Here is a 17,771-nt window from a genome sequence, read left to right as displayed (position 1 = left end):
CCCCCTAGATGTAACTGGCATCGTCGTCCTTTTCAAGGACTAACACTAGCCTCTTAGTTTCATGTCATTACATTCATAGGTTGAAAAATGTGGAAAACTTTAAAACTTTTATTATCTCTATTACAAGGTTTACATAGATCATTACATACACATAATATATATTCATATGGAGTATATATAGACTCTTCATATAGGAAGGTTACTTAGCCTTCTACTTCTATTGCGCGCACACACACACACACACACACACACACACACACACACACACACACACACATATATATATATTTATATAAATAGTCTCAACAATTATCTCGTCTCATACCATCTAAACGGATATCACTATATGGGCATAACCGTTACATCAATTCAATAAGACCATATATAGGTCATACAAAAGTACAATATTCAAATAACAAGGAAAGAATTGATATAGTAAGTAAGGTCATAACAAAATATAAAGCTAGAAGATGGCGTTGCCCTAGAAAGTTGAGGATCTACCCCACTTGGATGAAATGAAGAATCCAAGCCTTCAACAATATCGCATTCTAAAATCTTCAACGACAGGAACACAAAATTTTTGAGCCAAGGGAAGAAAACGGGGTTAGTACTCCACATGTACTATGTATGAGCTCTTTTGCACAAACACAGGCAAAACATGCTGAAAGGGACTTTTATCAAAGCATGCCATTCTACCCCTTTTAGGGGCTTAATGTTTAGTCAAGTAAGTCATATTAATCAATCAAACATGCTTACTATCTCAACAAGTAATACTTATCCCAACACACTCGAAACCATGATTTACAACAACCGTAAGATTAAGGAAAAATATAACACGAATGAATAAAAGTTAAACATATCATAATAGGCAAGAAAACTACTCACGAGTCCTTATCAAGTCAACAAAATGCAATGACCAAGCAAAGCCCCATGACCTTACTCAATCAAGTATCCCCAACAATAAAACATGACCAATGTCCAACTTTACATATCATGGCATTTAGGTTTACATTTTATCATATATTAACATTACGATCAAGGCATATTCATAAATGAACTAATCAACATATAGAATAAATAGTGTGTCATGGTCATCATATATACAACATATATTATCATAACATAAACGTATATAAGAACCTCCTCTTAAGACTCCCATCAAGGCTAACTAGTGCAATGTCCAGGTAGAGTCTCATACCCCTACCTAGACTAAGATAGACCCCTTAGGTCATCCAAGTTAGTGTTCAAGTCCTTTAATTCATTTTACCTTTTGGGAAAATCTTGCCCTAACCGACATAGAACACATGATCTAGTGTGAATCTGGTGTCATAAAACCCTACACCGAAAGAAGGCGGACTACTTGACAAGGTAGTACCAAAACATACAACTACGTGGATCCACTAGCTAGTATTCCTATGAGGGCAACATAGTTCAAGAATTAGGAAATTTAGTTAGGACCCTGTTTATGAGCCATACATTATAGTCTCCAATCTGAAGAGTAATGTACTGTTCCAACCTTCCCTATTTGGGAAGGGACACTTCTGCATCTAGTTCACTCAGTTCTAAGCTAGATTTTCTTTTTGAAATGTCTCTAAGCCTTCAATTACCATTCATAACTTTATTTAGGCCATAGGGTCTACCCCTTGTATAATCATCATCATCAATATCTCAATAAGAATTGTATGAGTATATGTCCTTCAGCACAATTCATACAAGTAAGGTTAACACATTAGCGTTTCATAACATATTAAAGCACATTGATAGTTTTCACCATCCTTATATGACACACTTTAATGAACCTCAAAACATAGTAAAGACATTTAATTTCAACATCATACCACCCTATAATCCTAGAATAAGGCATACTCCAATTTAATATCATGACTTAACATCAATTAATCACAATTGGAAGTAAAGATAGAGATTCTAAGATTTACCATGTCTTCCTCATAGTCTATCATCAAGCTCTTACCATCAACCCATAACTCAAACCAACTTGGGGAGTAACATCATCACAGAATGATAATCAATAGAATAACAAGGACAATTTTATTTGTATAACAGAATTCATCTTTAGATCACAACTTAAGGCAAGATGCATAGGCTAATTTCACATTATAATTCATAACCTAATTCACTTCTCAAGTACTAGAATGATAGGCCTATAATTCATCTTAATTTAATCATAATAACACCATAGGATAGTAATCTAATCAACAACCAACTCAATTGAATGATCACAATACAATATAGGTCAAGATCACTACTTGGGGTTAGGGATAAAGGATCATATTCTTCAATTTAGACCAAACCATCAACAATTACCATAAAAAAGTTGAACTAAATGTTAATCTACTTAATATGACCATAATAATTCATTAAAAACTCAATCCACAACTTAAATTTAGTAATTGAAGGAAACCCATAAGAAAACTTTTTGAAATCTATTTTGAAGGAACCCTTTGAGGAAAGAATCTCAAAGGTGAAAAGAACCCATACCTTACTGTTTCCGAACAATTTGATGAAGAATCAACCCTTTTTTCCAACCCCTAAACCCTAATTCTTGCTAGCCTTCAATGGTGATTCACGTAGAGAGTAAAATAAGAGAGAAGGAAGTGAGTTTATTTTGAGAGTTGTCTTTAGGTTAAACACCCATAATCTACCTTTCCACCAATTTTCGTACATTTCCAACTCCTAAAATTTAGTCAAAAGGCTAAGCCACACTAACAACCCTTTCACCCAACTTCTCAAACATTTTTGGAATTTTTGGTTCTTAAAACTCCTAAATGACCTATATTCATTAAAAATAGACTTAGAAAACTCTACCACACCTATTTTAGGCTTGACAATGTGTCTTGGATTTTCAAGGTGTTACATTAACCCCCCCCTCAAGGTGTTACATTAACCCCCCCCCCCCCCCAGGAACATTCGTCTCCGAATGACACTAAAGTTCTTTTGAAGGAAAGAATAGACCCAAGACTAGCAGCCCAACGAATCAATAATATCCATTTAACATAAATCATGTCACTTCGACAAGGCAAATATGAAAACTCATATTACCACACCTAAGTCTCAAAACACTTTATCATGAGACATTTCCTTCTCACAACACTTATGAGCTCAACATGCATCACATGAGTCAATTAGCACAAACTTCAACTTAACAACATGTTAACCATCATTTTATGAGGACTCACCATATCCAAAATGCACCACATAACTTAAAGCAAGCAAAAAGCAAAATTTCAAGTATGTAATAGCAATACTATAGTGATTTCACAATACAGCTTACTGTGAGGTTTTCAAAAAAATCTCCCTCACTTCACCCAAAAATCAAGAAACTTCAATTTCTAATCATATTTATATTATTAAAAAGAATGACTAAACTTAATTCTAAAAAAGATTAGGGTAGTGGGACTTCATCTCGGCCTCAACCTCCCATGTTGCACCCTCAACTAGATAATTTTTCCAAAACACCTTTTCAGAAAACACCTCTTTATTCCTCAACTTCTTGATTTGCCAATCAAGAATTTGAACCGCGACTTCCTCATAAGAGAGGTTGTCCTTGACACCAAAACCTTCAATAGAAATAATGGACTCGGGATCACCGATACACTTTTTCAACATAGAAACAAGGAAAACTGTATGAACCGAAGACAATTTACAAGGAAGTTTCAATTCATAGGCAACTTTACCAACCCTTTGCATGATTTCATAGGGACCCACATAACGAGGACTAAATTTACCTTTCTTGCAAAACCTAACCACCCCTTTCATTGGTGAAATTTTTAAATACACTTTATTAACTTCTTCAAACTCCAAATCCATTTTTCTATTATCGGCATAAGACTTTTGTCGACTATAGTCCGTTTGCAACTGATTCCATATGATATGAACCTTTTCCAAAGTCTTATAAATCAATTCAGGACAAAGAAGCGATCACTCACCCACTTCAAACCATCCATTAGGAGACCTACACCTCCTACCATACAAGGCTTCATAGGGAGCCATGGAAGTGGATGAATGAAAACTATTGTTGTAGGTAAACTCCACTAAAGGTAAATACCTATCTCAACTCCCTTTAAAATCAATAATGCATGCTCTAAGCATATCTTCAAGGGTTTTTATCGTATGCTTCGCTTGACCATCCATTTGGGGATGAAAAGTGGTTCTCAACTTCATCGTAGTACCTAACCTTTTTTGGAACGACCTCCAAAATCTAGTTGTAAATTGTGTGCCCCGATCCAATATGATCGATAAAGGAATACCATGGCGGCACAAAATCTCATATAGGACGATTCTTGTATAATCCTCCACCGAATATGAAGACTTGACGGGGATAAAGTGAGTGGATTTAGTCAATCGATCTACAACCACCCATATGGAATCATAGGACTTTTGGGTCTGGGGTAAACCTACTACAAAGTCCATATTGATGTCTTCCCACTTCCAAGTTAGAATTTGTATCTCTTGTAGTAAGTTACCCGACTTTAGGTGTTCGACCTTTACTTTTTTGCTATTCGGACATTTAGCGACAAATTTCGCTATGTCCCTTTTAAGACCTTCCCACCAATATATTTCCCTTAGTTCATGGTACATTTTTGTCAACCCTAGATGAATTGAGTAGAGGGACCCATGTGTTTCTTCTTAGATCCGATCCCTCAACCCATGTACATCGAGAACATATAATCTCACTTGGTACCTTAACACACCATCCCCCCTAGGGAGAATGATTCATTCAACTTGCCAAGAACCGATTCTTTCAACTCCATTAAGGCTAAACAAAGGTGTTGTTTGCACTTCACCTCAACCACTAAAAATGACTCGAAGTTATGATGAACTGTGGAACCCCCATCCGGAGAACTCTCCAACCTCACACCCAACCTAGACAACCTATGAAAATCCCTTGCTAGGTTCTTTTTGGCTTCATCAAGGGGGGATACACTACCTATATTCATTCGACTTATGGCAGTTGCCACTACATTAGGATTTATGTGGTGATAAAGGACACTCATATCATAATCTTTAAGAAACTCAAGACACCTTCTATGTCAGAGATTTAACTCCTTTTAGGTAAACACATATTGGAGACTCTTATGATCGGTAAAAACATCCACATGAACCCCATAGAAGTAATGCCTCCAAATTTTTATATCTAACACCACGACTGCTAATTCAAGGTCATGAGTGGGGTAATTTCTCTCATATACCTTTATCTTCCTAGAGGCATAAGCTATCACCTTCCCCTTTTTCATAAGCGAACACCCCAAACTCACCCGGGATGCGTCACAATAAACCACAAAACCCTTTGTACCCTCTGGTAAGGTCAACACCAGAGCGGAAGTAAGACTATCTTTCAACAATTGGAAGATCTTCTCACATTCCTACGACCACTCAAAATTTTTACTCTTTTGGGTCAAATTAGTCAAAGGAGACACAATGGATGTGAAACCATCCATGAACCTCCAATAGTAACCCTCTATACCCAAGAGACTCCTGATGTCAATCGTAGTCAATGGTCTAGGCCAATTTTTCACCGGTTCCATTTTGCTTGGGTCTACTTCAACTCCCTCACTAGAAATGATGTACCCAAGAAAAGTCATCGATCTCAACAAAATCTCACACTTACTATATTTTGCATAGAATTGATGTTCTTTAAGAGTTTTCAACACTATCGTCAAATGACCGATATTATCACCCTAATTCTTCGAGTATACCGAGATATTGTCAATGAAGTCAATGACAAACAAATCTAGGTAATTTTGAAATACTCTATTCATCAGGTCCATAAATGCCGTCGGAGCATTAGTGAGACCGAAAGACATGACCAAGAACTCATAATGCCCATAACTTGTCCGAAAGGCCGTCTTGGGTATATCCATCTCTCTTATCCTGAGTTGATGATACCCTGATGTCAAGTCTATCTTTGAAAAGTAACTCGCCCCTTGTAGTTGGTCAAATAAGTCATCAATCCGAGGGAGAGGGTAGTTATTATTAATAATGACCTTGTTGAGTTGGCGGTAGTCAATACACATTCTCAAAGACCCATCCTTCTTTTTGACAAATAACACTATAATGACCCATGCAAATATACTAGGCTTTATAAAGCCTTTGTTAAGCAAATCCTTGAGTTTAGCCTTCAACTCTTTCAATTCGCCTGACCCATCCGGTATGGAGGGATTGAAATGGGATTTTTTTCTGGAAGCATATTGATACCAAAATCAATTTCCCATTCAGGAGGAATACCGGGAAGGTCATTAGGAAAGACCTTCAGAAATTCATTCACTACAGGGACTGACTCAATAAGAGGAGTTTCGGAATCCAAATCTTGGACTTTTACTATGCGATAGAGACAACCATTTGAGATCATTTTACATGCTTTTAGACAAGATATGATGCGAAATATAGGAATAGAATTTCCTCCCGTCCACTAAACAGCGGGTTCGTTTGGGAAGTTAAACGTCACCAGTCTTATCTACAATCAATGGACGCAAAACATGCATGCAACCAATCCATACCCAATATAATTTAAAAATCAAGCATATCGAGTTCTACCAGATCTACATAAGAAACTCCGTTGGGCAATGAAATAGGACAATTTTGATAGACTCTTTTAGAAACAACCTACTCTCCCACCGGAGTAGACACTAGAAAAGGTTCATGCAAAATATCGGGTAAAACATTAAACTTTTTAGCTACTAGTGGTGTAACAAAGGAAAAAGTAGCACCCGGATCAAGTAAATCATACACATTAAGAGTAAAGATTTTTAACATACCGGTCACCACGTCGGGAGAGGTCTCTTGCTCACCCCTAGAGCGGAGAGCACAGAATTGGTTGTTTTTTGGAGCATCACTAGAACCACTTGGTTAAGGTTGGCCACTACCCTTGTCTTGACTATTCAAGTTGGACAATCTCTCATTTTGTGACCACTCTTACCACAACTAAAGCAATTATCCTCCCCCTTAAGGAACTCACCATTGTGCTTTTTACCAGTCTTTCCACAAGTTGTCTTCTCCTTTGGTGAATTAAAACATTTTCCCTTCTTAAATTTAGGGTTAGACATCCTATCAGCACTAACTCTTGGGAATTTCGTAGTGACTTGATTTGAACCCCGCTTCTTAAATTTAGGCTTATCTTGTATCTCAAGCCTATTCATTAAGGAGCTTTCATCAAATTACCTACCCCTCTTAGCATCTCTACTTTTTTCACTTAGCTCTTGTCTCCTCAACCCTTCTTGCATAAACTATAAGACAGGAAATGTTCATGTTGTCATGTAGCATGGCCGATTTGCACTCATTTTGTAAGTCCTTCGACATCCCCATCACAAAACTGTTCATTTGGTTTCTAGGATAAGAGACTAAAGAAGGAGCATATTTGGACAACTTAACGAATTCAAAAGAGTACCCGAACACTCTTCCCTCCTTGGCGAAGATTGATGAACTCCCTCACTTTCTCCTCCCTCATCTCTCTAGGGAAGAAATGATCTAGAAAATTTGCCTTAAAGATCTCCCAAGTCACCGGCCCAACCTTCAACGACTTACTATCCCTCCATTGCACGTACAAAGTTTGAGCCACATCCTTGAGTTGATATGAGCCCAACTCGGCCTTCTCACTTAAAGTCACCCCCATAGCATATAGCACCTTGCAGACCTCACCAAGGAATTCTTTGGGTCTTCTTCAACCTAGACCCATAGAAAGTAGGAGGGTTCATCCGAGTGAAGTCCCTTAGACGGGAAGACATAGTAGTGACTTGTTGATGAGGACGGGGAGCAACATCCCAATTAGCTTGAGCCTTCAAAGCTTGGGCTTGAACTGTTGCGGCTTGTGCTTGAGTAGTCATGGCTTGGGCCATTTGACCAAGAATATCCCCCATCTCCGCCTCAGCCATAGGTGGAGGGTTAGCCGTGGCTTGATCAACATTAAAATTTTCATCAAGTGTAGGAACTTGCTACTCATGGGGAGGAGCTCCTGCATTAGCAAATCCCTCCTCAAGTCTATGATCCACATTCCTTAGAGTGTTCATACTTCCTATAAACACAACAATAAAATTAGATGCAAGGCACACCATAAGTATACAGTATTGGCACGATAAGATTTCTAAGAACGAGAGTGATTCCTAAGCATCATATAGGTTCTACTTATAAGTGTGGCACACTTCACAATTATGAATACAAACCTACACAGAAGTGGTAGAGAGAGACATAACTCAACGTTATTAAACCTCATGCTCTGATATGAAGTTTTTGACATCTAGGTTTACACCCTAGACGTAACCTGTGTCGTCGTGAAACCTTTTTAAGGACTAAGACTAGCCTATTAGTTTCATATTATTACATTCATATGTTGAAAAATGCAAAAAAAATTAAAACTTTTATTATCTCTACTAGGAGGTTTACATAGACCTCTACATACACATAAAATAAATTTTTATCTACTATACATACACCTTCATATAGGAAGTTTGCATAGCCTTCTACTTTTATTGCACATATATATTTATATAAATATAGAAATAGTCTCAATGATTGTACCGTCACATACCATTTAAACAGATATCACAATATGGCATAGCCCTTATATCAATTCAATAATACCATGTATAGGTCATACAAAAGTACAATATTCAAATAACAAGGAAAGAAATGATAGAGTCCATAAGCTCATAACAAAATCTAACGCTAGAAGATTGAATTGCCCTCGAAAGTTTAGGAACTACCCCACTTTGATTAAAGGAAGAATCCAAGACTTCAACAATTTTGCCTTCCAAACACTTCAACGATCGGAACCTAACATGTTTGGGAAACGGGAAGAAAATGGGGTTAGTACTCCATATGTACTAAGTATGAGATCTTATGCACATACACAGGCAAAACATGATGAAAGGGACTTTTATCAAAGCATGCCATTCTACCCCTTTCAGGGGCATAATGCAAAGCCAAGTAAGTCATATTAATCAAACAAACATGCTTACTATCTCAACAAGTATTACTTATCCCAACACACTCGAAACCATAATTTATAACAACCCTAACATCAAGGAATAATATCACAAGAATGAATAAGAGTTAAACATATCATAATAAGCAAGGCAACTGCTTACAAGTCCTTATCAAGTTAACAAGTGCAATGACCAAACAATGCCCCATAACCTTACTTAATCAAGTACCCTCAACAAGAAAACATGACCAATGTCCAACTTTACATATCATGGCATTTAGGTTTACATTTCATCATTATGTTAACATTACGATCTAGGCATATTCATAAATGAACTAATCAACATATAGTATCAACAATGTGCTATGGTCATCATAGATACATCATATATTATCATAACATAAATGTATATAAGAACCTCCTCCTAAGATTCCCCTCAAGGACAACTAGTGCAATGTCTAGGTAGTGTCCCATACCCCTACCTAGACTAAGCTAGACCCCTTAGGTTATCCAAGTTAGAGTTCAAGTACTTTAATTAATTTTACCTTTTGGTAACATCTTGTCCTAACCGACATAGACCACATGAACTTGTGTGGAATACGGTGTCAAAAAACCGTACACCTAAAGAAGGAAGACTACATGCCAAGGTAGTACCAAAATATAAAAAACATAGCAACTACGTGGATCCACTAGCTAGTATTCCTATTGAGGAAACATAATTCAAGGCCTAGGAGGGACCCTCTTTATGCGCCATGAATTATAGTCTCCAATCTCAAGAGTAATGTAATGTTCGTACCTTCCCTATGTGGAAAGGAAAACTTCTCAATCAATTCACTCGGTGCTAAACAAGAGTTCCTTTTTTAGAAGCCTTTAAGCCTTTAACTACCCTTCATAACTTAATTTAGGGCCATTGAATATACACCTTGTGTAATCATCATAATCAATATCTCAATAAGAATTGTATGAGTATAAGTCCTTTCATCACAATTCATATAAGTGAGGTTAACACATTAGCGTTTCATAACATATTAAGGCACATTAATAGTTTTTACCATCCTTATATCGTATACACCTTAATCAACCTCTCAAAATAGTCAAGAAATTTCAATTCAAGATCATACCACCATATAATCCTAGTATACGACATACTCCGATGTAATATCATTACGTAACAACAATTAATCACAACTGGAAGTAAAGATAGAGATTCTAAGAGTTACCAAGTCTTCTTCATAGTCTATCATAACCATAACTCAACAAAACTTGGGGAGTAACATCATCACACAATGATAATCAATAGAGGCCAATTTAATCTCTATAATACAATTCATCTTTAGATCACAACTTGAGGCAAGACACATAGGCTAATTTCACATTATAATTCATAACCTCAATCACATCTCAAGTACTAGCATGATTATCCTGTAATTCATCTTAATTTAATCATAATAAGACCATATCATAGTAATCTAATGAACAACAAACTCAAGCGAATTATCACAATACAATATAGGTCAAGATCACTACTTAGGGTTAGGGATAAAGGATTATATTCTACAATTAAAACCAAACCATAAACAATTACCATAAACAAGTTGAAATACATGTTAATAGACTTAATATAACCCTAAGAATTTTTTAAAAACTCAATCCATAACCTAAATTTCGTAATTGAATGAAACCCATAAGAAAACTCAATTTTTGAAATCTATTTTGAAGGAACCTATTGAGGAAAGAATCTCAAAGGTGAATAGAACCCATCCTTAATGTTTCTCAATGATTTGATGAAGAATTTCCATCCCCCAAACCATAGTTCTTGCTAGCCTTCAATGGTGAGTTCATGTAGAGAGATAAATAAGAGAGAAGGAAGAGAGTTTATTTTGAGAGTTGTCTTTCAGTTAATTAGGGTTAGGGTATTTTTAGAGGGGATTAATTAACTTAATTAGTCTCTATTTAATACCAAACTAACCCTTAAACCACTTACTTACTTACTTAAATGAAACCATTTAAAATTTAACAGTGAAACTCGACCCTCACCGACGAGACCCCGATCAACGGTCCGTCGGTGAGTCGATGGAAAACCCACCTCCCTATCCTGTACTCCATCGTCTCGGTTAGAGATTTTGCATGGGAGGGCTTCCTTATACTTTTCTAAGTGTGGGATGATGGTGTCCTTGACACCTTGTTGAGCCACTGACCTCCCGTCAACCCCTTCCGTCACTTGTAACAGTAGCTAGGTAAGCAAGAGCCTTCACGAATTTTTCTAAGTGTGGGATGACGGTGGCCTCGATGCCTCGTCGAGCCACACAGGACCATCTTCTGTCCCGTTGATGCACACTGCCAGGCAGTGCTGCATCAAACTGCAGGGGTACTCCTCAAGGGACCTTGGTTTGCCCTTGGGGAGTCGTACCCAGAAATTTCAATCGTGAAACAACTCAAACACCCATTATCTACCTTTCCACCCATTTTTGTACATTTCCAACTCCTAAAAGTTACTTAAAAGTCTAAGACACACTAACATCCCTTTTAAAAAACTTCCCAGATATTTTTGGACGTTTTAGTTCTTAAAACTCCTAAATGACCTGTATTCATTAAAATTTACTTAGAAACATTGTTTAGACTTTATGACACCTATGTTAGGCTTTACAATGAGTCATGGATTTTTAAGGTGTTACAGGCGTCTTGAGGGATCTAAATTTTCAACCCTAAGATTAATGAAAAATACTAAGAAGAAAATAAACAAAGCAAAGTACAGGGAGAAAGAGAGTAGGGTATTAAATCTTGTTTTTGTTCGTCTAGACCAGTATTTGGGCCCATTTTGTGTTGGGGCTTAGGCCCAATTTTCACCTGTCCTAAAATTCTAACAAAATAATAACCGTAATAAAAAATAGACAAGGTCTTAGGCCTAAAAATAAAAAAATAAAAATTTTAAAAATGAAAGGTGGGCTTTTGGCCCATTCTCTTAAACTTCGCGATCTGTTTCGGGTTCTTCTGACTCCAAAACCTGTACGCCTTTTTTGGGAACCTTTTCGTCGGTTTAAAAATCAAAATGCTGTGTGGATGCATATTCATAAATATCACTAGTCCTTTAAAAGAGCAAAATAATACTATGTACCAATTAATGAAAAAGTCAAGCTGAAAGGTAAACCAAAAGTTGTAGGTACAAATAATATGAAACTCATGAACAAAATCAACTTTTAAGCCTATGTTGATTTTCATCTTTCAAGTATATTATTATATTGACGTGTAATTAAATGAACCGTTAAAATATTAGGATGCAAATAGAGACATCGGAATGGTCTTGTAGGTCGTACTCCAACATGAGCAAGATTTTAAAAAATCAGATTTTAGCACACTCAACTAACGAGCAGCAAACAGTTTTAAATGAAAGTATTAAGCAAAACGAGGAAGACAATTGAACCAAAGATTATCTAAGCAGTGAAATTATAAACTCGAAAACGACATAGAGTAAGGACAAAAGAAAGGGTCGAACATCATTATTCGAGAACAACTTAAATACACATGTAAAATTGTTTTTTAGTGAACTGCATGGAGAATAAAGATGAATAGAGACATGAAATAGAGTCTAAGAAAAAAGTAGCATCAAAGAGAAAGGAGACAGATCAAGACAACATGAATTGGACATTTAAACAACTCGAAATAAACAACTTCCCTACTTATATTTTCTCTCTTGAAACAAATCGAGATTACCACAAGTAACTAGACATGAAGATTAACGAGGAGTAACTATTAGAATAACTCACAGCCAATATTGCAACAAAGATAGTGACATAGAAAGATATCAACAAGGATAAATATAATCGAGATGAGGAAAAATCAACAAAACACTTCAACGGAAATGAAAACGAACGACATGAATAACTCACACAGAAACCAGCATTGATTCGTGGTAAAAAATTAATTGAAACAATCTAAAATTTTTGACATATGACAAACTCACAATGACCAAAAGCAAACATCCAACACACAAATGAGCCAAAGTGAAGTTTACCTTTCGAAGTGCAATGAAACAAGACAACGAGCAAAGAAATGATGACTTAACCACAATAGGACACAGACAGAGACAACAACAACGAAACCCAAGTAAAATCTTGAAGGAATGATCGCTTAAATTACTCTTAGTATATATTATTTCTAAAGATTTGTAACTAAAAATCCTGAAAAAAAATCTCTCATAATTTTCTCTCATCCCCCCATAATGATGAAGTAGGGAGTATACATAGAAGAAATCTAGGATTCAAGACTTTTTGTGTGTGTGTCTGGGGGGGGGGGGAATGGACGAAACGGATAAACAAGGGACCATTTTGAAATTGAAAAATCCAAAATCTTTTCACAATTTAAGGGAGAAACCTTTTTGCATGAAAATCGCCTCATTTCGGAAGAGGAATAGGGGACGGACGTCTTCTATTGATTCAACGTCATTCTTGTGTTGTGTGTATCAATCTCACGCATCAAGGATAAAAACGTGTGCCTCTTTGATGCTTAAATAGTAAGAGACGTTTGGAAAAGATGACAAGGAAATCGTACCGCCTTCTGTTGTTGATGCTTTTCTGTGTATCTTGAAGGAATTTTGAGGTCGTGAAGACATTGTATGGTCTTTTTTTTTCCTGCATGATTGCTGGAAACTTCTGGGTCTTCTTGTTGAATGAAGGGATGGGCTGGTCTAGAATTAATTAGTGAGCTATCGATATTTCTAATTGAGTCAAAAGTTTGACTGAGAAATGTTTAAGAGAATTGGGTCTTACCGAATGTATTGAATTGAATGAAATTTTTATTTGGGCCAAAAAGTTGGTCCCAATTTCGGTCTTGCTAGGGTTGAAAAAATTTGCTAAAATTGCCATGATAACCAATTGAATTTCGATCAGAATTTAGGCGGTGGATTTGATCAACAATTAAACAAAATGAATTTTCATAAATTAATTAAGGACCTTCTTAATCTTAATGAAATAATATAGTAATTTAATAAACTAATGATTTAAAATATAAACTATTGATTTAGGCCAAATTAATTTATAAAATATTTAAGTAACACTAAAATATTTGTGAAATGATTTTCAAATATATATAAAAAAATGTACTAATTATATATATAATTATATAAAACATATATATTATTTAAAAATTATAAATAAGTGATAAACTATTTTAAATAACTTCCACAACATTTTATATTATTTCTTTAAATTTTATAAAACTAATTAATTTAAATCATTTGAATTTGAAGAAGCTCAAAATGATTAATTTATATTGTGGAGGTCCAAAATTGTTTGTAAAAAACTATCCCTACTTTTACTTAGATTGATGCAAGAAATTCGCGGTAAATGAAATTGACTAATCCAATTTTCACCTATGACATCTTCATCTTATGAAAAAGGTACTCTGTTACACCCTCAAAATAATCTAAGGTATCTAGACGCTCAAATGTGCCTAAAAAGGGTAATGACATGTCAATAAATTGTTTTTGGCTTGTATAATTAATTTGAAGAGGTTTGGAGGTCAAACGTCCAAGATGATCGAAAGTTCGTCTTTAGACGTGCTAGTAAGTTCTTGTATGTTTTCCTTGATTTTACGTGTTGTTTGGAGTTGAAAAATAGTGTAGTTTATCCTAGTATCTTAATAGACAGGTTGAAGGGTCAAAACATATGGATACGACTCCCTGAAGGCCAACCTAAGGACCCCAAGGGGGACTCAAACGTTGGACAAGGAGGTTGCCCAAGGCAGCCAGCACTACACCATTTTGGGTCTACAGTCACACTAATTCTAGACTACACTTTTAAAGTGTTTCCTAAAGTATTTTTGGGAACACTTTTAAAGTGTACCAATTTTTTTAACTTTTAGAAACAATACTATTGGCAACACTTGAAAAGTGTACTATTTATTACTATAAGCTACATATTATATGTTTTGCTATAAAATGATATAATTAGCAAAAAAATTTTACATATATGACCACACTTTTTAAATGTCATATTTTTATTATTGTAAAAGTAACACAATATAAGTGTGGCCTTAAAATTTTCACCAAAAATTTATATTCCCTCCAACAATTTAACTCTCCCTCCCGTTTTTATTGGCAAAGAAATAAACATTAATTAATAAAAATTACTTTCTCTTTCCTTCTCCCTTTCCCTTTTATTTTCTGAAGAACTACGCTTTCCCTTTCCTTTATCTGATATTGTACTGAAGATCGAGCCCTTTCCTTCAAGTCACGCTTGCCTTTTCCTTCTCCAAGTTGAAGAACTCACAATTTCTCTTATCTGAGCTGAATATCAAACTGAAGATCGAGCTGCAGAACTCCCCGAGCTGACCGAGCTTTTGCTTCTCCGAGATGAAGATTTCGTCAATGTAAGAGCTGAAGAGTTCATCAAGCTTTTTTATATTGAATGAATTTCATTTTTTTAGAAGGAATTGATTGGGGCTGTTAGCAAGATGAACTGAAGTTAAGTCTCTCCGTCACACTTTTCTCTCAGATTTCTCATTGCAGGACTTGATTTCAGACAGATTTAGGGTTTACCAGGTAACAATTCTATCTTTGAAAGTCTAGATTCTAGCTTTAGGGTTTTGATGTTCTTGTGTTTTATACAATTTTGGAGATTCTAGCTCGAAATTTACCTTTATTAGTTGATTTTTATTTTCCCTGAGCCTTCATACCTTGTCTCGTGATGTTGAACAAACGAAAAGCAGAAAACTGAATGAACAAAGATATTAGTTGGTCCTTCGATAAAAGTAAAAAATTGTGAAGATTGAGTATAATGAAATGATGGGCATTACACAGAACAAGTGTTGTTGTAATAGGTTATCAACATATTTTTAATTGATGTGGAACCGTTATTGTAATGTTTTCGTTGAACATCACTCCTCCAGTTTCTATTTATATCTAGTTTCAATTATTTTTTTAAACTTGCGTGTTAAATTTTTTTTGACATTTATGTAACTATAAAACTTTTGAAACATGAAGATTCTTCTCTCCAGATTTTGATTTTCTCAACAAAATGAAGAGTTAAAGCTAAAGAACTGGGGATCGAAGAAATAAAAATCGAAGAGCTGAAGGACGGAAGCTGAAGAACTGATTTCATCAAGTAAGTACTAAGTTACACTTACTTTAGAAACTGAAATAGAGATGTCAGGTAGTATTGTTAGAACTGTCTGCTAAGGTAACCTTGTTTCATTGCCACTGTCTTCCCTTGTAGTTGACCATGCTGCTGTTTGGATTGTTGTTGCTGAGTTTTATTGTTAGCTGGGGCTCTATGGCATGGGTTAAGGTCTAACTGTACCCCCTCATGAAAAACATGATGCAAATTCCCTCCTCTTGTTGCCCCTTTCTGCAGAAGCGAGGCTGTATTAACAACCCCCAACCATCCCTCCTTCAACTTCCACAATCATAGTAGCAGTTTTAGAAAAATGATTTGAGTAAGGTTTCATAGCTATAATACCTGATATTTTTCTATTGACATCACCTCCTTGTTGCATTTTTTGTTTTTCTTTATCATTTTCATGCTCATACCTATTATGTGTTTCCTTTATTGTTGGATGCGCTGTGCTGGTAGGTTCTTCTCTTGTTATAACTTGAATTTCCTGCATGTTCAAGTTAGTGTAAGCATTTTGATGTAATATGGGAAGTTTATCTGTTGCTTGTGCGTTGTTTGGGGGCGCTTCTTTGGCTATCTGATTTTGTGGTAAGGTAAGTTTCCATGTTGTTTTCTGGGGTCTCACTTCTTGCTGTGTTTGGTTCCTTTTTCTTTGTGTTTTCCACTATTCTTCCTTTTGTTGTTCAGGTTTATTTTGTTTGTTCATCTCCCTACTGTTTTGTTGTTGTTTTTCTGTAGCATCTTTTGCATTGTCATTGTTATTTTATTTCTCTTATTGTTTTGATCCTCGTTGGTTTTATCCTTATTTTCATTTTCTTTCTCTTTTCTATTTCTGTAATCCTCCTCCCTCATTCAAACTTTCCATTCCTATATGTAGTGTCCTTGGTGCCTAAAATACTCACAGTATGGGGGATGTTTTCATATGGTCATTCTTTCAATTCAAGCTTGGCTTCAATGGTCATTTTTTGTTCTGTTCAGACAGTGTTGTAATCAAGTTTATTTTACAGGTCAATAAACACATGTTTAGCATTATAGTTTGCAAAGTTGACCCCCCCCCCCCCCCCCACTTAATTGAGTATTTGTTGCTGCTATTTATTATGTTCTACTTTTGTGGAGATTTATGTAACCCATGGCCATGGACTATGGGTAAATGAGTAAGCATCTAGTGCTGATTTTTTTTCTTCTTGAAACTACTGTTCAGTTTGGAATATCAGAAACTGCAGCAGCCATTCACTGGCGAGCACGGAAGACCCTGAAGAAGAGTATTTCCCTTCTATCCTTACTAGGTATGTGATCAATCTCATGTGTGAATACTTTTTTGACTTGGGAATGAATACTTTGAGCCGGCTAATGTGATTTCTTATGCAATGCACTATCTCATATATCATTAAGCTGTCAATTTTTATCTTCATCACACTTTGAGGTATTGGTATTGTTGAGATGACATGCTTATGTGATCTAAGTCACTGCTAAAAGAGCTTTCTCTATATCCTTAGGCAGGACCTTGGCAACAACTGTGACATAAAGGTTTTAGGAGAGCGAGCTATTGTCATCCGCGATTCAATTTTCTTGACCTCTCAAACTAGTTGAAACAACAAAATTGTAGATGAGTACCTTTAGCTTTGTGCGTCAAACAGACAATGTACCATTTCTATCAAGAAATACTTCATATGATCTCTTGTAATTTCATGTTGAGTTCCAGTTCCTTGATCCAACTATTTATG

The 17,771-nt window shown here is 35.8% G+C and overlaps 1 protein-coding gene across 1 annotated transcript; it reads right to left on the bottom strand.

Moving 5' to 3' along the window:
* Positions 1–3,393: 3,393 nt before the first annotated feature.
* On the bottom strand, positions 3,394–3,828 carry LOC138340447 (uncharacterized). The gene is made up of 2 exons (XM_069292171.1): positions 3,747–3,828; positions 3,394–3,641 (listed from the first exon to the last, which is right to left on the bottom strand). Exons 1-2 carry the CDS (start codon positions 3,826–3,828, stop codon positions 3,394–3,396), a joined length of 330 nt encoding a protein of 109 aa, XP_069148272.1.
* Between the last annotated feature and the right edge of the window lie 13,943 nt (positions 3,829–17,771).

This window comes from Solanum lycopersicum, chromosome 12 (assembly GCF_036512215.1).
Source record: "Solanum lycopersicum chromosome 12, SLM_r2.1".
Taxonomy (NCBI): domain Eukaryota; kingdom Viridiplantae; phylum Streptophyta; class Magnoliopsida; order Solanales; family Solanaceae; genus Solanum; species Solanum lycopersicum.
Note: the sequence above shows the minus strand (reverse complement) of the source record. Positions and strands in the feature narration are given on the sequence as shown.